The sequence below is a fragment of the Rhinopithecus bieti genome, unplaced genomic scaffold (genome assembly GCF_001698545.2).
Source record: "Rhinopithecus bieti isolate Rb0 unplaced genomic scaffold, ASM169854v2 scaffold_2247, whole genome shotgun sequence".
Taxonomy (NCBI): Eukaryota; Metazoa; Chordata; class Mammalia; order Primates; family Cercopithecidae; genus Rhinopithecus; species Rhinopithecus bieti.
The window spans coordinates 1,524,881-1,548,127 of NW_016803732.1; the positions used below are offsets into that span (position 1 = coordinate 1,524,881).

Here is a 23,247-nt window from a genome sequence, read left to right on the forward strand (position 1 = left end):
TACTGATGGGGTTTTGGTGTGGGTGTCCTTTCTGTTTGTTAGTTTTCCTTCTAACAGTCAGGACCCTCAGCTGCAGGTCTCTTGGAGTTTGCTTGAGGTCCACTTCAGACCCTGTTTGCCTGGGTATCAGCAGTGGAGGCTGCAGAAGATAGAATATTGCTGAACAGCGAGTGTTGCTGTCTGATTCTTGCTCTGGAAGCTTCATCTGAGAGGTGCACCCAGCCATGTGAGGTGTGAGGTGTTGGTCTGCACCTAGTGGGGGATGTCTCCCAGTTAAGCTACTCAGGGGTCAGGGACTTGAGCAGACAGCCTGTCTGTTCTCAGATCTCAACCTCCGTGCTGGGAGGTCCACTGCTCTCATCAAAGCTGTCAGACTGGGACATTTACCTCTGCCAAGGTTTCTGCTGCTTTTGTTTAGCTATGCCCTGTCCCCAGAGGTGGAGTCTACAGAGGCAGGCAGACCTTCTTGAGCTGTGGTGGGCTCCACCCAATTCGAGCTTCCAGGCAGCTTTGTTTACCTACTTAAGCCTCAGCAATGGCGGGCACCCCTCCCCCAGCCTCGCTGCTGTGTTGCAGTTAGATCTCAGACTGCTTTGCTAGCAATGAGGGAGGCTCTGTGGGCATGGGAGGCTTTGTGGGCATGGGACCCTCTGGGCCAGGTGTGGGATATAATCTCCTGGTGTGCCGTTTGCTAAGACCGTTGGTAAAGCACAGTATTAGGGTGGGAGTTACCCGAATTTCCAGGTGTTGTGTGTCTCAATTTCCTTTGGCTAGGAAAAGTAATTCCCTTCCCCCTGTGCTTGCCAGGTGAGGTGATACCTCGCCCTGCTTCACCTCTCGCTGGTCGGGCGGCACCCGCAGACCAGCACCAACTGTCCGACATGCCCCAATGAGATGAACCCAGTACCTCAGTTGAAAATGCAGAAATCACCCATCTTCTGTGTCGCTCACGCTGGGAGCTGGAGGCTGGAGCTGTTCCTATTCGGCCATCTTGCCGTAAACTTTTTTAAAACATTATGAAATTTTTTTGCAAGTTTTTTTTTTTTCAGCTCATCGGCTGTCATTATTGTTAGTGTATTTTATGTGTTGCACAAGACAATTCTTCTTCCATTGTGGCCCAGGGAAGCCAAAAGATTGGATACCCCTGCTGTCTGTACTTCCTTTGTTATTTTCCTGTGTTGAAATTTCATTACACAATATGGAGATGGGCTGTATGTACAAATGAGTATACTTTCCTTCAGTTTCTAACGCAGCACATCCGCATCTGGGGTAGTTGGGTCTAGGTGTGTCTATATGGGCATCAGTGGGTGGCAGTAACTGCAATAAAATATGGCATTGATGCATGGAAATTTTGCTAGAGAGGTTCTCAGATGTTCAAGACTCAATAAAAGTTACATGCCACTGGCCTACTGATGCTATTTAGAAATATTGGTTATAATAGATAGAATAATAGCTATAGATAGAATTCTATAATATAATAGAAATTATATTATAATATATATATATAAATGGACTAAGGGTAGATATATAAATGGACTAAGGGTAAATATACTAAGGGTATATTGAGGATGTGGGTTATTTTCCTTTTTTGATTAAAAGCAACTGAATTATGAAAGAAAAAATTCCTTTTTCCCCAATACTCACAACATTTCTGGTTTCCAGATATGTGTTTTTCCCAACCAATTCTGACTCCAGTCCTACAATTTAATTCAATTCTCACACTAGCCACCTGGGGTTGGCACAGACCTCACAGGGTGAGGGCTCAGTCCCATAAGGCTGGTCCCCACTCCAGACACCAGTAGCAAGTAGCGGATCCCCAGGTTACCCACACTTCTGGTCAGCTCCAAGTCAGTGTTTCCACAACGCTTTCTCAGGTTCACTAATTTGTTTAACAGCTCACAGAACTCAGGAAATGTTTACCTTAGTATTAACTCATGTATTACAAAGAATATTATAAAGGATACAAATTAACAGCCAGACAAAGAGGTATATAGGGTGAGGCCCAGAATAGTCCAAGCACAGGAGCTTCTGTCTAACATACAGTTGGGGTGCACCATCCTCCTGGCACATGAGTGCTGACCCAGAAGCTCCCTGAACCCCTTTAGGTGGGATTTTTAAGGCAGGTTTCATTACAAAGGCCTGGTTGATTAAATCATTGGCCATTGGTGATTAACTGTCCCCTCTCCGGAGGTTGGGGAGTGGGACTGAAAGTTCCAGTCCTCTAATCATATGGTTAGTTCCCCAGCAACCAGCCCTCATCCTAGGGCCTTTCTAAAGGTCCCCTCATTAACATAAACTCAGGTGTGGTTGAAGGGTCCTGTTAGGAATAGCAAATACATATATTTCTTATGTCTGTAGGAAAATTCAAACTTTCCCTCTGAAGTTTCGATGTTTGGTCTATAAAATAATCCAACAATAGATGAACAGGGGAAAAGATATGCAGATTTCATTATATGTGCAAGAGCCACATGAGACTCAAAGAAGGGCCAGATGAGTGAAGTTTTATACTGTACAGAGGCGGGTAGGGGTGTGGGGCTCCTTGGGGGAGGTGGGACAGGTTGTGGGAGGAAGAGGGGAGGAAACACATGGTGAGCAAAGGCTTTCTTGTGATGCAAATGAAGTCTGGCAGGCAGCAGCTCTCAGAGAGAATAGAAGCACCTCTGGTAACAGTTTCTCTATGATCCCTTTAAAGTATCAGACTTTAGCCTCTTATTCCTGGGAATTCATCTTTCCTAAATCTGGATAAGGCAGATAAGGGGGTCTCAGGGAAAGCCTGTTTGCATCTGCTGTTTATTTCACCGACAGGATTCCTCTGCAGATGCAAATATTCCCTACAGAAGGACTGCTTTCCAGAGCTACTCCTGTGTCTGCTGTCCCTCTAAATAACATCTCAAAATATGCCAAAGAAAGTGTCTTTTGGGGTGGCCTATTTTAGCTTTTGCATATCACAATATCACAAATTATTACCAAGAAGTTTGTGATGTTTGCACTGGTACTGAATCCACTATAGTTTAGCCTTGAAAGTTCCTAGCCTATATATGCTATTTATGTAGTTTTTTTATTCAAAGGAGTGTTAATATAACCAGAGAAATCATTTCCCAGACATTGCTGGGTTTTTTTTTCAAAAATATATTGCTTACTTTTCAGCATTAAATCAGTATCACTGACTTATTAGTTGCCAGTGACTTCTGTATATAACTTAAGCTCAATATTGCTTTAAAAATTAGATCTTTGTGGGTAACACTAAGGGAGAATAAATTAAAAGAGTATTTTTAGAAGTTAGATCTAAGGGGGAAAGAAGGTAAACTAATTTTACCTGGGAAGAGGTCGTTTTCCATAAAGTCACAGCAAGTTGTTCTTCCTCTGTGAGAAGCAGCCTTACCAATGACAATATTATAAGAGTTGGAATTATGGAAAGTTCCATCTCTCAGTTGTTGGAGAGGAAGCACCTGGTGGTGCAGTCCTCACCCTGCAGAGTGCAGACTATGTTCATGAATGGGCATCCCAGCACCAAGGTGGCTCTTCCTATGGTAGAAAAGAAGTTTTGAATTTTTTAAATAAAATGAATCAGCAAAATGGCCTTTTATAGAAAAAGCAAAACTCTAGGGACAGAAAAGAGATGAGGAGCTGCCAGGGCTGGAGGAAGCTACACAGGGGCACACAGGAACTTTTCAGGGTAAAGAGAATGTTCTGTGCCTTCACTCCAACAGCGGTCACACAACTGTATACATCCCCTAAGACTCATCAAACTGTGTATTTAAAAGGAGGGCATTTTACTGTATGCAGGTTATACCTCAAGTTTTAAAATGATGTTCTTTGCAAGTCTTTTATTAGAAGCTATATGAATCTTTGTTTTTTTTTTGCTTTTGCTGCTTAAACACAGATGATCCACAAGCTGGCAGCCCGAGCTCTAATCAGAGATTACGAAGATGGCGTTCTTCACGAAAATGAAACCAGTCATGAGGTTTGTTCTTTTCATTGTAAAAACTATTAGACATTCTTCTTGAGCATTCTTACATTGATTTATCTGTGGGAATGGAAAGTGAGGTCAGCTGTGTGCAGACTGGTGTCAGGGCATTCATCACTGTATCTGTGACACTGTGCCTGGGATGTGGGGTGTGTGGTAAATGTTTGTTGAATGAATTAACAAAAGAGTGGATGTCAGTGGTTTCCAGAAAATTCTGTCATGTTTTACTGATCAGAAAAAGTCCGAGGAGGGCTCAGAGAACACTCGCTGAGTGCTTGTAGTGGATGTCACCTCAGATCTCTTGTGTGGTAACGTTAGTATTCCCGTCTTACTGATAAGAGGCCTGAGTGTGAAATGCGGAGTGACCTGCCAAAGTCCACCTGACTCGCCGTGTGCTGTGCAGACCAGACCTCAGCAGAGGGGCCCCTCCGCCAGGCCATTGGGACTGCCCACTGTTCTCTCAGGGATGAGATCTTCAACAAGGCTGCGCACGTTAGTCCTCAATGCCATCCCCACAAGAAGGTGCCAGCGTGACAGCAGGCCTTGGAGACCCCCACAGTCAGTTCTAGTGACAGACAGTCACCTGGTGGTCTCCCTATTCCCCTCAGAAGCCCCTGGGTTGGCAGCCTCTGTGTGCTCTTTTGTTTAAGACCCCTTTATCCTGAACAAATCATTGCATCTTTCCAGTTCCTCAGCTTTAAATTGGGAGCCACAGACTGTGAAAGAATGAGGAAGCCCATGGCCCGCAAGAGCTCTCTGTGGACTACAGGGAGCTGAATAATGGAGAGTGACAGTTTCTATGACTAAGTCGGTTCATCTCATTTTAAAGGAAATATTGAGCCACCGATTGAGATGGGACCTGCAATTCAATATTCAGTCTGAAATATATGAATCTTAAGATGATTTATTGACATAGCTAAATAGAAACAAAACAGGACATGACTTATGTTTTATTCTATCCTAGATGAAGAAACAAACCTTGAAATCTCTGATTATTAAACTCAGTAAAGAAAACTCTCTCATAACACAATTTACAAGCTTTGTGGCAGTTGAGAAAAGGGTATGTATTATTGTTAATTCGAGATTAAATTATTTTACTTATATTTTCCCTTTAAGAGAGTTACCCTTACTTTGATGGTTAATGACGACCTCCACGCCCTGGGCCTGTGAAGCGTGGGTTGCAGACAGGCCAGCAGACCCCACAAGTCCCAGCCTCCCAGTCATGGGGGGCTTCGCTGTTGGGACTTAAGGTGATCTTTCTAAATGACTTGAGTATGTTATCATTTTTAGTGTTATAATCATTAGTAATTAGCTAATGTGTATTTTTCAGATATACTATAATTTTGTTACAGTTTTGGCATTGATCATCTTTTATTAATCCAAGACCCTCAAAAAATAGAAAAGGCCTGGGTTCCCTGAGAGCGCCTTCCGCCTTCATAAGTTTAAGGAAAAATTCACCTAACGTGTCCAACACAGTGGCCAGCACCTGCCAGCACTCCGTAAAGAGGAAAGCCACTCCAGCTCCCCACTTTCCCTCACGCTTGTGGCCCATGGCACACACTCCATTCCCACACACCAGCGTATCCCATACCAACACCCACAGGCTTTAGAGTGTGTAATCATCATTTCATTGGTTAACATCTGTTTGATTTAATCTATTTGTGATTCAATATAGGATGAGAATGAGTCGCCTTTTCCTGATATTCCAAAAGTTTCTGAACTTATTGCCAAAGAAGATGTAGACTTCCTGCCCTACATGAGCTGGCAGGGGGAGCCCCAAGAAGCCGTCACGAACCAGGTAAACGCTGATTACCAAATAAGTTGATATTGTGCTTTTGTTTGTTCACGAAGATGAAGGGAACCCTTTGCTAAAATAGCTCCCTTAATACCTGTACATGAAGTTGTTGTATCCCTGATGATGGAAAATATTCACACATTTATAAAATGTTGAATGACATCATGTTGCATTACAGAGACTTCACAGTGTATGAATGGAGCTGTGTAGACAGACCTCACAGTGTATGAATGGAGCTGTGTAGACAGACTTCACAGTGTATGAATGGAGCTGTGTAGTACAAAAAGAGAACACCTGTGGCTGCGCTTCTATCATGGGCAAATAGATTGTCAGCCAGGAAGCCAAAGTCATTTAGGTGGTATAACAGGTTTGTCATGAAATTATCAATAAAGTGCTATCTGATAATCTAAATTCACCACCAATATTTCTTCAAGTCTATAGTGCTTTACACTGTGGCCCTTATAACCAGAAATATAATAGAAATTGAAAAATGTGGCTTAAATAAAAATTGAAAGACAAATTCAAAAGCAAAGGAACAAAGCAGTGCTGACAATACTCTTAGGTCTCTAGGTTAAAAAAACTAAAATTTCCAAAATTTAAAAATTTAAAATCTGGTCAGGCACCGTGGTTCATGCCTGTAATCCCAGCACTTTGGGAAGCTGAGGTGGGAAAAATCACTTCAGCCCAGGAGTTTGAGACCAGCCTGGGCAACAAAGGGAGACCTCATCTCTACAAAAAGTTTCTTAAGGCAAGCGCAGTGGCTCACGCTTTTAGTTCTAGCACTTTGGAAGGCCAAGGCAGCAGATATCTTGAGCCCAGAAGTTCAAGACCAGCCTGGGCAACATGGTGAAACCCTGTCGCTACAAAAAAAATAACAAAAGTTATCTGGGCTTGGTGGTGCATGCCTGTAATCCCAGCTACTCAAGAGGCTGTGGCGGGAGGATGCTTGAACCCAGGAGGCAGAGGTTGCATTAAGCCAAAATGGCACCCTACACTCCAGCCTGGGTGACACAGCGAGGATTTGATCATAAATCAGAAAATAATATATGAAGGATGTTCAATCTCGTTGCTAGAAGAAGTTAAAATGTAAACTGCCGTGAGATTCCTTTTTATTTTTTAACTCTGTCAGGTTGGCAAAGATCACAAAAGGTAGATGATTGAAAGGCAGTAAAATATAGTGGTTAAGATCACAGGTGCTATGGCCAACTGTTCAGGTCTGAACCCCAGCCCGCACTTCACTCTGTGGGACTTGACCTTCCCTGGGCTTCAGTCCTAATGCGCTAGTGGGGAGAGCAATAAAATCCACCTTAGGTGGTTATGAAGAGTTCTAAGACCATTACAACACATGTTTAGCTCGTGGCAGATATTCGATAAATATTAGCTGTACTTATTATTCGCCAAGGCGTCTGAAATGGGCACTGTTGCCCAAACAGATGGGGCAGAAAGCTGACAAGTGGCCTTGGATTTGCAGGGATACTTGCTTTTTTTTTTTTTCTTTTAATTTTTTTTTTTTTTTTTTGAGATGGAGTGTCGCTCTGTTGCCCAGGCTTGAGTGCAGTGGCATGATCTCGGCTCACTGCAACCTCCGCCTCCTGGGTTCAAGCAATTCTCGTACCTGAGTCTCCTGAGTAGCTGAGATTACAGGTGCGCGCCACCACACTCAGCTTCTTTTTGTATTTTTAGTAGAGACGGGGTTTCACCATGTTGGCCAGGCTAGTCTCGAACTCCTGATCCACCTGCCTTGGCCTCCCAAAGTGCTGGGACTTCAGGCGTGAGCCACCGCCCCCGCCTTGCTTTCTTACAGTGCACCCTTTTGTATATTTTGAATTTCGAACCATGGGCATGGATTGCCCATGAAAGAAAAATAATACTTTAAGCCAACACAAACAAAGAGTTTGGGGAATCAGGAGTAGTAGGAGGTGCATTCAGCCAGGCTCAGGCAGCCCTGCAGGCTCACCCACAGGCAGGGCAGATGTTGGCAACATCGTGGGCTCCCATGCTGGTTCAGACTTCCAGGTCAGCCAGAGAACGGGGCTCAGGGCTGCTTGAAGGAAAGCGAGGGACCAAGCTGAGGGGCTGTGACCTGTGGCCTCTCTGTGACGGCACAAGGGGCCCTTGGAGTGCCTTGTTTTGGGAAAAAAAAATCTGATGTATAATTAAGAATCAACTGTTTGTCCTTAAAACAAGAGAGACTTACTATTAAAATGGGCCCTGGAAAATATATACTTACCTTATATGTGTTTCAAAAACACACACCCAGAAGAAGCTCTGAAAATGGACATGGTCATGGTTGCACAATAGTGTGAATGTGCTTCGTCCCACTAAACTCTAAAATGACTAAAATAGCAAACGTTGTTATATACATTTTCCCACAATAAAATTAAATGAACAAAGTAAGAGATAGTCCCCTACACTCTGCCACACACATAAGTACTTTGTTCACAGCAAAGGTCCGGAGGGATGTATGCCAGAGATCAGATATAACATTCTGTATGATGTTTATTTTCTTCTTTGTGTCTGTCTGCTTGTGTCTGCTTGTATTTTCTAATTGTCTCATAGTGCACATGTGTTGTTTATAAATTTTTTTTTTTTTTTGAGACAGGGTCTCACTCTGTTGCCCAGGCTGGAGTGCAGCGGCACGATCATAGTTCACCGCAGCCTCGACCTCCTGGGCTCTAGAGATCCTCCTGCCTCAGACTCCCATGTAGCTGGGATTACAGGAGTGAGCCACCATGCCTGGACTGTTTATAGAAATTTTTGAAGTTATTTGGTTCTAAATTAATTTACATTTTAATACAGTGTGGTGATAAATTATTTCATACTACATTTGCAAATACTTTGGATCTTAATACTTCCAGATCCAAACATATCAGCTGAAAAATATTGTCCATTAGCTTGATGACTTGAAAGTTTATATTTATATTAGCTGCAATAATTTTTTTGAATGGACCATCTAATTTAGCAAAAATGTCAAGTCTCTGTTACTCTCCCTCGGTATCTGTTTTACCAAAATGTGGCACCCGCAGCATTCCGCATGGAGTCATGCCACTGAATTCAGTAACAGAAGCCAGCCACAATAGAGCCTGGGACAGCCGGGTCTGTTTGGTCCTTCTCGACTCACTGAAACTTGGGGCATTTCCTTATTTGATATGTCTTCATTGTGAAATGAGACCTTCCAGGGAGTGCAACACCTTTTCTGCTGGGATGCGCTCAGCAAGAACAGCACTCTGTGCTGGGTGCTTGTGCCCTCCCGCAGCTACCTCTGGGCTTAGGCTCAGTGTCTTCTGCACCAACCCCAAGTCCACTTTGTTCCCTCCCGCTCATGAAAGCACATTGAGAAGAAGCAAGAGGCAGAGATTTTTAAAACCTAGCTCCTAATCCAAGTTTTTAAAGTAAATCATTTGTAAAAATCAATGCTATAACTCTTAGCAAGAAATTGAAGGCACTGAAGCTGAGGGTCCAGAGCCCACGCTGTTCCTTAAATCAGGAGTCTCCAACCCCCAGTCCGTGGCCTGTTAGGAACCGGGCTGCACAGCAGGAGGTGAGGGGCAGTGAGGGAGCATTACCGCCTGAGCTCTGCCTCCTGTCACATCAGCAGTGGCAGTAGATTCTCATGGGAGCCCCGAACCCTGTTGTGAACTGCGCATGGAGGGGTCTAGGTGCTCCTTCTGAGAATCTAATGCCTGATGATCTGAGGTGGAATCGTTTCATCCCAAAACCATCTGCCCCACCTCTGTCCATGGAAAAATTGCCTTCCATGAAACCAGTCCCTGCTGCGATAAAGGTTGGGGGCCACACCTTAGGTGATCAAGGTGGGGAAGGGAAAGAGGAAGCAAGTGAGTGATTTTGGCAAATAGAAGAGTCATAATGAGGCCAGGCACGGTGGCTCACACCTGTAATCCCTACACTTTGGGAGGCCAAGGTGGGTGGATCACCCGAGGTCAGGAGTTCAGGACCAGCCTGGCCAACATGGTGAAACCCTGTCTCTACTAAAACATACAAAATACTATCCAAGAAGCAATTTTATAAAATTAAACAAAAATAACTCATATTTCTCAGTATGATTCTTTTTTTTTTTTTTTTTTTTTTTTTTGAGATGGAATCTTGCTGTGTCACGCAGGCTGGGGTGCAGTGACTATTCACAGGCTGTATCACAGAGCACTACAGCTTTGAACTCCTGGCCACCAGCGATCATCTCACCTCAGCCTCCTGAGTAGCTGGGATGCTCCACAATACCTGACTTAATCAAATTTTTGATCTTTGCAAATCTTACAGGTGAAACATGTGTTGGCTGGTGACTTGTAAGTTTTTGTTTCTTTATGAATGAAAAGGAGCATGTTTTATATTCTTACAGCCCTATGTGTCCCTGTGTGTTTTCTGTTCATGTCTTTTATCTTTGTATTGAGATTTTAGTCATTTTCTTATTTATCTTAGGAAAACTTTTTATGTTAGGGAAATTAGCCCTTTGTGCTATGAGTTGTGAAAATGTGTTTCCCAGTTTTCCACATGTTATTTTGATGTTGCTTATTATCTTTTTGTCATGCAGATTTTTTAATGCAGTCAAATTTTTAATCTTTGTGTTTCTTCTTTTTTAGTGTTGTTTTGCTTTTCATCGTGCTTAGAAATACCTTTCCTAGTCAGAGATTATATTTAAAAAATTTTTCCCATTATTTCTTTAAATAGTTTTATGTTTTCATGTTTACATTTAATTTTTCATCTGATTGAAATTTATCCTGGCATACGATAAGAGATATGGAACCAACGTTTTTCTTTTCCAGATGGCTACTCCTTTTCCTCCTATTGACTTGAAATGCCACCTTCATAATGTAGTAATTCTCAGTTTTAGGAGCTATTGCTGGACTTACCTACTCTGTTCCTTGATTCATCTACTATAATTATTGTAATTTTATAAGAGACTTTAATATGTGGTAGTTCTAGTCTACCACTATTAGTCTTTTCCAGTTTGCTTCTCTAATTTTTAAAAATTTAACCTCTGGTTAGCATTATTTTTAAATACATCTTTTCATATGTTCTATAATATTATTCAGATGTATACTTGAAATTTGACTGAGTTGGGAAAGGACTATTCCTTTTTTAAATAGTTCATATTCACAGGTAAAATTACAGGCTAATTATTTCAAAAATATCAGGGACTTGTCATCCATATAAAACTGGATTTTATACATGCAACTTTTAAAGGAACACTCTTTACATTTAGATCGAAACAATAGTAATACAGCATCCCTCAGAATTTGTTTTGCATACATATTGTTCATATTCTGGTATAATTATATGTTCATTTAATTACTTTAAAGCTTTTGGCTGGACACAGTGTCTCACGCCTGTAATCCTAGCACTTTGAGGGGCCAGGCTGAGAGGATCACTTGAGCCCAGGAGTTCAAAACCAGCCTGGTCAACATGAGACCACATCTCTACAAAAGAATAATTTAAAAATTAGCCAGGCGTGGTGGCATATGCTCATAGTCCCAGCTACTGGGGAGGCTGAGGCGAGAGGATCGCTTGAACCCAGGAGTTCGAGGCTATAGTGATTGTGATTGCGTCATTGCACTCCAGCTCCGGGCAACAGAGCAAGACTCTGTCTCAAAACTAAATAAAGCTTTTGAGAAGGTTCTTCCATTTTCTTAATATTGCTGTAAAGCAGTGTAAAAGACTGGAATAATTTACTTCAAATGACTGTCTTATTTGAGGCCTAACGTACACACTGTGATACTGCTCATTGTAAGATCTTGGGCAAGCCACTTCTGTGCTCCGCAGTTCGCTCCTGTGTAAAATGAGGGGTGTTTAAAATTCCACAATTCTAAGAACTGCGAGAGAAGGTCTTTCAATATATTGATTGCTGATATTCTCTCCAGGTCTCAGCTTCCATGTCTAGAAAAAGAGGGCCTTGTACTAAAATGATCTTGAATGTCTCTGATGGCATTATTTTCTCTCTCTCTCTCTCTCTCTCTCTCTCTCTTTCCTTTTTGAGACAGAGTGCTGCCCTCTCACCCAGGCTGGAGAGCAGTGGTACAAATCTGCCCTCATAGCTGGCTCAGCTTCCCAGGCTCAAGCACTCCTCCTGCCTCAGCCTCCCAGATGGCTGGGACTATAGGTGTGAGGCACACCTGGCTAATTTTTTATTTTTTGTAAAGATGGAGCCTTGCTATGTCGCCTACACTGTCCTCAAACTCCTAGCCTCAAGCGATCCTTCCTCCTTGGCCTCCCAAAGTGCTGAGATTACAGGCGTGAGCCGCCGCACTCAGCACTAGTGTTATTTTCAACATCCCAGCTCACATCGATGATCCTGATTCTGGATGAGCAACTGCCTGGTGGGTGGGAAGTCAAGTGCTAGGAAGAATGTGTGCTTGACTGTGCTTTTTATTCTGTGTTTTCCCCTTACATTAATAATTCTGTCTTCTGGGCAGTCTCTTTTAGCATCCTCTGAGTGGCAAGAAGTACGTTCATCCAAACGAAAACTTAGGGCTAAAAGAAAAAAGAAATTATCTCAGCCAGAAGTTTTTGAAGATGTTGAAGAGGATGGCTTAGGGGTACTACCAGCTTTTACATCAAGTTTGAAATGTGGAAGTGTGGAAAAGCTGTTGGATTTAAGTTGGACAGAGTCATGTAAACCAACAGCAACTGAACCGCTGTTTCGGAAAGTCAGTCTCCTGGAAACATCCACTCCTAGCCTTTTCGGTGTTTCTGCTGCAGCCTTTGGCTCCTCTCTTCCTCCGGCTGCCCGCCCTCACAGTCCTGCTCCCATGCTTCTTGCCTCACATGGTCAGATCGCTGGTTTTGGTTTTGCTCCTCCTCCCAGACAGTTGGATGCATCTCAATTCAGCCAAGGCCCTGTGCCTGGCAGTTGTGCTGACTGGATCCCACAGTTGGCGCCTTGTCCCACAGGACCTCCCCAGAACCTACCTTATGTGCCCTTCTGTGGCTTTGCTTTTTCAGAGGGCTCATTGAGCTCCACACAGCCTGCTCCACAGCAGCCACCACTTCCTGGAGGCTATACCCCCAGGCCTTCTGCTGGCACCTTCCCTGCGCTAGATTCTCCCCAGCTTCATTTCTCTCTTCCTACAGATCCTGATCCCATCAGAGGTTTTGGGTCTTATCATCCCTCTGTTTCCTCTCCTTTTCATTTTCAACCTTCCGCAGCCTCTTTGACTGCCAGCCGTGGGGTGCCAATAGCCCCTGCCTTACCTAAGACTCTTTGCAGTCAGTCCTGGACTACCCCAGTAGATCTCTGTCTTCTAGAAGAATCAGTAGGCAGTCTCGAAGGAAGTCAGTGCCCTGACTTTTGTTTTCAAAGTTCTGAAACAGAAAGTCATGAACTATCAGAAGTGCTTCTAGACAGCTGCTTTTTACAAATAAAATGTGATACAGCAGATGACAGTATCCCATGCTTTCCGGAAGTAATAGAGGAGGATGAAATAGTGTGCACACAACACTGGCAGGATGCTGTGCCTTGGACAGAACTCTTCAGTCTACAGACAGAGGTATGTGTCTTATTTCTCCTTAAACCTGTGATTAGCTGGCTTCATAGTTTAGAACAGTGCTATTCAAAGCAGCTGGTCAAGGAACCATCTATCGTCAGTCTGTAGTGAAGTAAGGGGCTTGTGCACTGGGGTATAAATCATACTGCTGCTTTCATTGAGGAATTCTTGCTACAAAACAAAAGACAGTTGAACGAAACAGTGTGCTTGATGCTGGCTGGTGTTTCTCTACCAACATTAGACCAGAACCTCATGCTGGTGAATGTTACTATTCCTCACATGAAAATGAACATCCCCGAACAGATGATGGGGTGAAATCTTAATTTCCCAGATTCTAGAACTAATGGATTGTAATCCATTTAAATTTCCCACTGTGAAGTAGAGCACAAGCACTTGTACATATACTCTAAATATTTTCACACAAGGTCATGGGAATACAGCTGTTGTTCAGCATGTATATTATGTTAGAGCTTATCGTTCCGTTTGTTACGCTAATAAACACCCTGTAGATTTGGCTTCTGCACTGGTACTAAGACCTAATCTTGCACCTGCGATTATTTGTTTTGATGTAAAGTAGTTTAGTGAAATGGAAACGCCTTGATGTAGCATAAAAGTAAGTGTGAGTCCCAGCCCACTTTGTGATTTGGGGCAAGTCAGGTAACCTGTCTGAGCCTCAGTTTCCTCATCCATATAGTGGAGATAATGATAGTGTCTACTTCACAGAGTGGGTTTGAGGTTCAAACAGGATAATGACAGCTGCCCAGTTTCCCTACTTGAGACAGTGCGCGCACAAGCCTGCCGCGAGCATACTGCCGGTGGTCAAGAGTGTGGATCCCATGGCCACTCCTGGCTCTGCTGCTGGTTAGCTATGTGACTTTAGACAAATTGCTTCACCTTTCTGTGCCACCATGTTCTCATCTCCAGTGTGGGTGTGATAATAGTTGTTGGGGTGATCAGACCCAACACCAGGTCATGGGGGTGACAAAGTCCGGTGGAGTCAAAGGATTGAGAAAAAGACAGTTTGAGAGAGAAAGGTGGGACACCAGTGGGCCATTGCTATCATGGAGGCTGCGAAGGCCCCAAGCTCTGGGAGCCCACAGTATTTATTGGTAATCCAACAAAGAAACAGGCGGTGGGAATGTGGAGGTCGAAAGGACACGTTCCATTAAGCACATGATTTACAGCTGTGATGGTTTAGTATTTATATGGAACATGTTCTGCTACTTGAGATAATGGAAATAGGAGCCTAGGAAGGCTAGAAGCAAGGAGCCAGCAAGTCTAGACACGTTCCAGAGGACATTATGCAAGCCCTGCCTCAGTTTCCCTCCCAACACTCAGCTTTTTCCCAACAATAGTGCTCCGCAGGAAGTGGCTAAACATATAAAAGAACAGCACTTGGTACCAGTTCTCTATGGGTTGGTACATACTATCACTGCTGTCATTTTTCAAGGTATTGCCATAGATTCTTCAACCTGTGCACCTGCGTAGGGCCACATCCTGCTTTCTGCTCCCTGTGTTAGTTTCCCTAGGGCCTTGATTCTGTCTCCTTTGAGGTTAATATCCCCAAGCTCAGGCTTACACACCCTCCTCTGCATGTGATGGGGCAGGCAGATGATGGGGGATGCAGGGAAGGTAGTTTTAAATTACATGTTTAATGTAACAATTTTATACTTAGAAAAAAACTGTCATTTTCATATTTCAGACTACATCAGGGTACATTTTTAGGTTAAACAAAAGGAATCATGCTGGAGGTCATAGGCCTGTACAATATAGGGCCTATGACTGATAATCCGATATGGTATACTTAAACATTTGCTAAGAGGTCTATCTTATATTAAGTACTCTTTCCACAAAAGGGAACAAAACAAAACAAAAGGGGTGGAAGAAAAGTTCTGGAAGTGGTGGCTGAGTTTATGGCATTGGTGGCTGAGTTTATGGCATTGGTGGCTGAGTTTATGGCATTGATAAGTGATGGTTTGGTGGTTTCACGGGTGTGTACTTATCTCCAAACACATTAAGTTGTATACATTAAATATTGGTGACTTTTTTTAGGTCAATCATATTTCAATAAAGTGGGATTTTTTTAAAGAGGGAATCATGCTATTTAAAAGTTTGAGAAATACTAGTTCACTGCTCATTGCTAGTTGACAACGCAGTAGGGTGACTATAGCTAACAATACATTGAATACATCAAAATAGCTAGAAGAAAATATTTGAAATGTTGCCAACACAAAGACATGATAAATGTTCGAGGCAGTGGAGATCCTAAATACCCTGACCTGACTATTTCACATTCTATGCATGTATTAAAATTTCATGTGTACCCCAAAATACATACAAGTATTATGTATCAATAAAAAATGAAATAAAGCATTGCTAGAAGAAAAAAAAAGTACCACTTAAAACAATCTCTACACATGAGCCTCTTCCCACACTTTTTATAAATGCCAGCAGATATGTAGTATTCATAGCATTTATGAGGTGCCAACCAATACTGTGTCACTAGTGTATGAAGAACTTTATTTTACAGTAATAAAAATATTAGAAACGCTTTAACTGAAATTAAATTAATGGAAACATATTTATCACATAACTTCTTTTTTCATTTAATTCGTTAAAATTTTATTTTAGATGCAGAGGTACATGTACAGGTTTATTACATGGGCATACTGTGTGGTGCTGAGGTTTGGGCTTCTAATTATCTTGTTGCCCAAGTAGTGAACATACGTTTTTCAACCCTTGCCTCTCTCCTTCCCCCACTACATAACTTCTTATATGATAAAATGTGAATAATATAACTTGCATTCGTTTTCTTAATTTTGTAGGATGGCTTCTGGAAACTTACACCAGAACTGGGACTTATATTAAATCTTGATACAAATGCTTTGCACAGCTTTCTTAAACAAAAAGGCATTCAATCTCTGGGTAAGTCACTATCTTTCCATTTATTAAGTCATTATTTTCACTTATTCATAAGCATGCTCCTAATTGTTATAAACTATTTTGTAAACTAGTGTACTAACGTAATAAGTATGAAAGTTATATTTGAATGGAATTATATTTAACCATCAAAGGAAATGGGAGATGCGTTTCTAGTCATATTTTTGCCACTAATTAGGGTATTATCTGAGCAAATTTATTAGCATAAATAGCACCAACTGCTATAAAAAAAATCTCAGAAGCTTAACATAATCAAAGATTACTTTCTTGTCCCTATCACAGTAAAATATCAGTCAGGAAGAAAGTTCCATTGATGTGGTCATTTAGAGACCTTGACTCCTTCCATATTGTGACTCCACCATCTTGAATATATGTCTTTAAAACTATGCTGGTAAGAGAGAACAAATATGACCCTGGCATCGTCCCCCTGCTAGACAAGAGGAAGAACACTAGTCACATAGCCCCATCCATGTACGAAGGCCTGAGAAATGTACAGTTAAGCTGTGTGTCCAGGAGGAGAAAACAGCTCTGATGAGCACCTAGCCAGCCTCTGCCAGAGGCAGTTGTTCAACCTCTGGATCTGTTTCCTCTCATGACAACACAGGGGATAGTGAGGAAGTCCTGAGCATCCTTGACCCAGCAAGTGGTTTAAAGGTCAAATGCTAGCCCTAGGACAGGAGCTGTTTGTTTGTTTTGAGACAAGGTCTGGCTCCATTGCCCAGGTTGGAGTGCAGTGGTACTATCTTGGCTCACTGCAACCTCCACCTCCCAGGCTCAAGGGATCTTCCCACCTAAGCCTCCTGAGTAGCTGGGACTACAGGCACCTGCTACCATGCCTGACTAATTTTTGTATTTTTTTGGTAGAGATGGGGTTTTGCCATGTTCAGTGTGGCCTTGAACTTGTAAGCTCAAGCAATCTGCCCACCTTGGCCTCCCAAAGTGTTGGGATTACAGGAGTGAGCCACCGTGCTCAGCCTGGAGATTTTTTTTTTTAAATAAAATACACATTATTAAACAAGTAGCCAATATGCATGGATAGACAGAATAGCAGTGTCTCACTGGCCCACCATCACCTCTAAAATGCCAGAGTTTTCATATTCCAGACTGAGTGGGTGGGCAAATGCATAACCTGTTTGACCTGCACTGGGCTGAAAAGGGGTGATGACAATTTACTTGAGGAGTGAGTGCTTGTTCCTGGAATAATAGAAGAGCCTGTATCTGACTAACTCTCCTGCCAATAATAGTTATTAACTTTGAATAAAATGTTCAAAACCATTCTTTGAAGGCCAGGAGAATAATCAAAAACAGGCAGAAACAAGAGTGAACATAATCTTTGAAAGAAAGCAAGCCAACTAGGTGGGCTCTATGTGTATTTAGCTTGTCACCTAAAGGCATTTCTCAGCTCATGAGACACAGTGGGAGGTTTGAACTAAAACAGAAAGTCTTTCTGGGATGAGGACACAGGGTTGGAGTTTGAGGTTGCCAATGTGGCTAGAAGTTAAGGATTAAAATCCTATAAAGGAGGGAACCACAGAGCAGAGAGCTCTGAAATCTGCATCCAAATGCCCCTCAGATCCTTGGCTCTCTCCTAACCTATACATGTACAGAGTGCAACCTCAAGGAATCCAGAAAAAAGCAACAGCTGGGAAGCTACAGAGCTAACCAGAGATTGCAGATGCTGCCTAGTACTGGCCAGAGTTTAGAGTTCAAATTGCACCAAATCAGACTTAAGAATATCTTTCCATTGAAACCGTAAAAGGGTCATAAGGATCGTATCTCATGATCAAGGACTATACCCCAGGACAAAGGGATAAGCCAAAATAGACCCATCCTAATAAAACCTAAAACAAAGCCTACACAGGATCCACCAGAACAAAACTGAACACTCTTTAGAGTAAGATGGCTGAGAGTCTACAAGGTGTCATTTTTAATGTTCAGTATGGAATGAAAATTTAATAACATACGAAGAAGCAGGACAACATGACTTGTGATCAAGGGGAAAATGGGCTATAAATGCTGACCCACAGATGACCCAGATGTTAGAATTAGCAGACAGACTTTAAAACTGCTTTTAAAAATATAGTGAAGGATTGACTTACCAGAAAAGGATGGAATGGGTGAATAAATGGCAGAATCTCAGCAAATAGATGGAAACTATAAGGAAGAACCAAATGAAAATCCTGGAACTGGAAAATATAGTATCTGCAATGAAAAGGTCATTGAATGAGCTTAACAACAGAATGGACAGAACAGGAAAAAAAATCATTTAATTCAATTGACAATGTACTCAATAAACTTATCTAAACTGAAATATAGAAAGAAAAAAATAGAATGAAAAATGAACAGAGGAGCCAAGACTGTGGAATGATATCAAAAGATTTCACGTTTGTGTAACTAGGGTTTCAGAAAGTGAAAGGGTAGACAGAAAAATATTTGAACACTTTTGTAAAATTGACCAAAAACAGCACCTTCCAGATCCAAGAAACTCAGCAGAACTCCAAGCACGATAAATACAAAAATGACCACATTTAGATAGGCCAGAGTCAAACTGTTGAAAACCAAAGATAAGCCAGGCACGGTGGCTCACACCTGTAATGCCTGCACTTTGGGAGGCCAAAGCGGGAAGATGACTTGAGCTCAGGATTTCGAGATCAGCCTGGCCAACATGGTGAAACCCCATCTCTACAAAAATACAAAAATTAGCCAGGCATGGTGGCGTGTACCTGTGGTTCCAGGTACTGGGAAGGCAGAGGTGGGAGGATCACCTGAGCCCTGGGATGTTGAGGCTGCAGTGAGCCACGATTGTGCCACTGCACTCCAGCCCACGTGACAGAGTGAGATAAAAATTCAAGATAAATATATTGTCACGTGAGGCTGGAGCTCAGGAAAGAGGTCAGAATTGGAAAAGACTGGGAGAATTCTCAACGTGAGTAGTATTTAAAGCCTAGCTCTGGATGAGGTCACCCAAAGAAAGAAGGTAGTCTGAGCAGAGCAGGTGCTAGGACCAGCCTGCCACATGACAGTGTTTAGTGTTCAGACTGGACAAGAAACAGCAAAGACGCTGAGAAGGAGCGGACTGAGAAACAAGGAGAACTGGAGAAAATTGAGTCACAGATGCAAGGGGATGGGATTTCATGGATGTAACCTTTCCATGGGCTTTTCCTGTGTTTCTCTGTGTTGCTCTGTGTTATCCGTGTTATTTTTCTGTAAGCATGTGTTTTTCTGCCTTTCTTCCTCTACATAGTCTCAAGCTGTCTGATTTTTTTCTCACTTGTTTTTATATCTGTACCCAACTTTGTCTTTTGTGCTCTTCTTCGTTTCTCTTTTATCATCCCTTCTCCTTCTGAATTTGTTTTTTAAGTGACGCTGATCCACATTAGGCATTTCATCAGTTTACTCTTTATTATATTATTCTTGGAGTTGTATGTTGCTTATTATGAATATTGCTTAAAAATTAGTCTAACATTTTGTAAATAATACCCAAAAAATAAGCCACAAAAGAATCCAGCAAATTAAACTGCTTTGTCGCCATTGATTTTTCTTTTGTGGGACAATGGCTTGGTTTTGTTATTTTGTTTTTAAAAATTTATTCAATTCCTTTTTTGTCTACTAAGAACATTATATTACTTAATAAAAGCCCTCTTATGAGCAGTTTTGGCTACCTCAATGATGTAAAATTAATGGTGTATATGCAGATATGTGCATACTCTGCCAGGTCCTTTTGTCTTTACTCAAAGTAATTGTATATTCTTAATTATAAGACAGAGATTTGGTTTTTTTTTTCTTCCCTAAAACCATTTTTTGGCTGTATGCTGTGGCTCATGCCTATAATCTCTACACTTTGGGAGGCCAAAGTAGGAGGATCACTTGAGTCCAGGAGTTGGAGGCTACAGTGAGCTCTGATCACACCGACTGCACTCCAGCATGACAGAGTGAGCCACTGTCTCTCCAAAAACAAACAAACAAACAAACAAAAAAAGCTGCTTGCATTTTTTAAATAAAAATGGGTTGTTAATTCTGAGTTCAACACATGTAAACATTCATTTTTCAATTTTGACATTTTGTAATATAGTAAAATATCTTGGATACCTATAGGTACTAACCACTAGAAATAATTTGATACACCAGTGTAGCTGGTCATATCTGTTGTTTATCTGTTGAATATTTAGGTTTACTCTTCTAAGCTATTTGTAACAGGAGCCTGAAAACTGGATTTCTTTCATTGAACTTCATGGCTCTCTGTGTATTGAAGATGGCAAGCAAGGGGCACTCTGGGTACAGTTCAGTTTCCTGACAACAATCAGGATAATATGATAGGCACATGGTTCCAACCATCCTCATTTTTTATTTAAATAGCAAGCTAATTAAGGACCTTGAAGAGTATTAGAGAGTTTCATGATCTGCTCATGTACTGTGATTTAACCATATTATAATTATTTAATGGGAATTTTATAAACAGGCACAGTTTGAGATGCAGAATTTCCAACAGACTTAATGGAGTTTTCTTCCTTTCAGGTGTAAAAGGAAGAGAACGTCTCCTGGATCTAATTGCCACAATGCTGGTACTACAGTTTATTCGCACCAGGCTGGAAAAAGAGGGAATAGTGTTCAAATCACTGATGAAACTGGATGACGCTTCTACTTCCAGGTGGCTTTAACTATAGTATTATGTAACTTATTTATGTTTTCAACTATTTATTTAATAAACCTTACGAACAGCTATAGGGAATTATCTTACATGTGTAGACTGCTTTCTAAGTATGTAGGAAGAGAGTTTGTTTGCAGGTGACAGTTTGCCCACAGTCTCCTGTGGTGGGCAGGGCTGATGTGGTATTTGTAGCTTGGGCTGCACAGGAAACAGGCTCGGAGAGTTTCAGTGCAGCTCCCGCTGGAGCCCGGCGCTTGTGGCTCTGGATGTGGTACCCTTGGCTGCAGTGCGCTGATCCCGGGCGCTGGAGCCCTGCGCTTCTGGCTCTGGATGTGGTACTCTTCGCTGCAGTGCGCTGATCCTGGGCTGGGCGCTGGAGCCCGGTGCTTCTGGCTCTGGATGTGGTACCCTTCCCTGCAGTGCGCTGATCCCGGGCGCTGGAGCTCGGCGCTTCTGGCTCTGGATATGGTACTCTTTGCTGCAGTGCGCTGATCCTGGGCTGGGTGCTGGAGCCCGGTGCTTCTGGCTCTGGATGTGGTACCCTTCGCTGCAGTGCGCTGATCCTGGGTGCCTCCATAAGACCCACAATATGACTGTTGGGCCCAGCCCTGTTCCCAACAGTGGCAGGGCCTGAGACAAGAATACAAATGGAAACCCACATACTATATGTCTAAGTATTTAAAAGTTATAAATCAAACTAGCAAACTATTAGATTAAATGTGTTCTAATCTCCTACCTTGGCAAATACAACTTCATAACCACCTGGAAGGCCAGGTTCAAATTCGGCCCTTGGCTGACCCTTAGGACCCTAAGAGGCCTTGCATGCACACATGAATACCCCACCCTACCCATCAAAATGCCATCCAGACCCCATGCCAGTGCCCCCTCATCCCAGCCACCTTGCAGCACCAGTGAGATAGCAGTACTGTTCAAACTCAGGGTGACAGACCCAGGGAAGACCCTGGAAGTGGACTCAGGGCCATGTGGTCAGGGATGCTGGAGTTGCAGGGTCTAAACAGGAGGATATGGGCTCTGGGGTGGGCACATTCTCTTGTCCCTGCAGACCCCCACCCCATGGCGACAGGGGCAAGACCAGAGCAGGATCCTTCTGACATATATAAGTATATACATACACATATGCACATACATACACATATACACATATACATACACATGTAATTGGCTTATGTTCTTTTAAAGGCAAGATAAGGGGAAAACTAATCAAACTAATAAAAATATTATTGCAAGGGGGGTTTGGTAGAGGGGACAAGGATGGAAGCTAGGTTTCTCCTAGTGTGCTTTGTTTTGCAGTTTTGACTTTGGAACTATGTAAATATTTTACATAATAATGGATAAGGTTGATATTTATTTATTTATTTATTTATTGAGATCATCTGGCTCTGTCGCCCAGGCTGGAGTGCAGTGGTGCAATCTCAGCTCACTGCAACCTCCGCCCCCTGGGCTCAAGCCATCCTCCCACCTCAGCCTCCTGAGTAACTGGGACTACAGGTGTGCACCACCACACCCTGCTAGTTTTTGTAATTTTTGTAAAGACGGGGCTTCACCATGTTACCCAGGCTGATCTCGAACTCCTGAGCTCAAGCAATCCTCCCACCTCACCCTCCTGAAGTGCTAGGATTACAGATGTGAGCCACCATGCCCAGCCTGGGTATTAATTTAAGGTGACTTAGTACATAATTTGACTATATCTCCCTAGTGGGATAGTACCTAAGGATTAAAAAATATTACGAAGAAATCTCACTGGGAGTAGCCATGGTGTTAATACTTTTGATTTGCTATTTTGGAAGGTAGATATTAATATTGTTAGAAACTAATATGTATAAAATCAAGTTAAACGAAACTCCTTGATTTCTAAACTGGAATTAGATCAGAGAATAGAGGAACATGTTACATGACACCATGCAAATGCAGTCAGCAAAGTCTGAAATGTGGGGAAATAAATGGCAAGAGAAAAATAAATGGCAATAAAGAAAAAAGGGTTGAGGATCAGAACCTGTAAATAAACCTTTAGAGACATATCAACCAAAAGCAAGGGTAGACCTTGTTTAGATCCTGATGTGAACAAAACCCACTGCATTTAAAAAAAATGAGACAGGGGAAATTAAATTAAAATTTAATTAAATTAAAAATTTATTGTTAATTGTTTAATTAAAATTAAAACAATTTTAAGTGTCATGATTAAGAAAAAGTTCTCAAACACAAAACAGGTGTTCAGGAAGTTCTGAGCTAGGCAAATTGGCTCATGCCTGTAATCCAAGCACTTTGGGAGGCTGAGACGGGAGGATCACTTGAGCCCAGCAAGATCAAGCCCAGGAGTTTAAGACCAGCTTAGGTAACCAATGAGACCCCCATCTCTACAAAAAACTTTTTAAAATTACCC

The 23,247-nt window shown here is 42.3% G+C and overlaps 1 protein-coding gene across 1 annotated transcript in view; it reads left to right on the plus strand.

Annotated features, from left to right (window-relative positions):
• PARP4 (poly(ADP-ribose) polymerase family member 4) overlaps positions 1-23,247 on the plus strand; it is a 94,972-nt gene that overhangs the window by 68,647 nt on the left and 3,078 nt on the right. The window contains exons 29-34 of the mRNA XM_017852323.1: positions 3,884-3,964; positions 4,932-5,027; positions 5,643-5,765; positions 12,188-13,261; positions 16,084-16,183; positions 20,714-20,846. Coding sequence (XP_017707812.1) covers positions 3,884-3,964; positions 4,932-5,027; positions 5,643-5,765; positions 12,188-13,261; positions 16,084-16,183; positions 20,714-20,846 — 1,607 coding nt within the window. The remainder of the gene's footprint in view (positions 1-3,883; positions 3,965-4,931; positions 5,028-5,642; positions 5,766-12,187; positions 13,262-16,083; positions 16,184-20,713; positions 20,847-23,247) is intronic.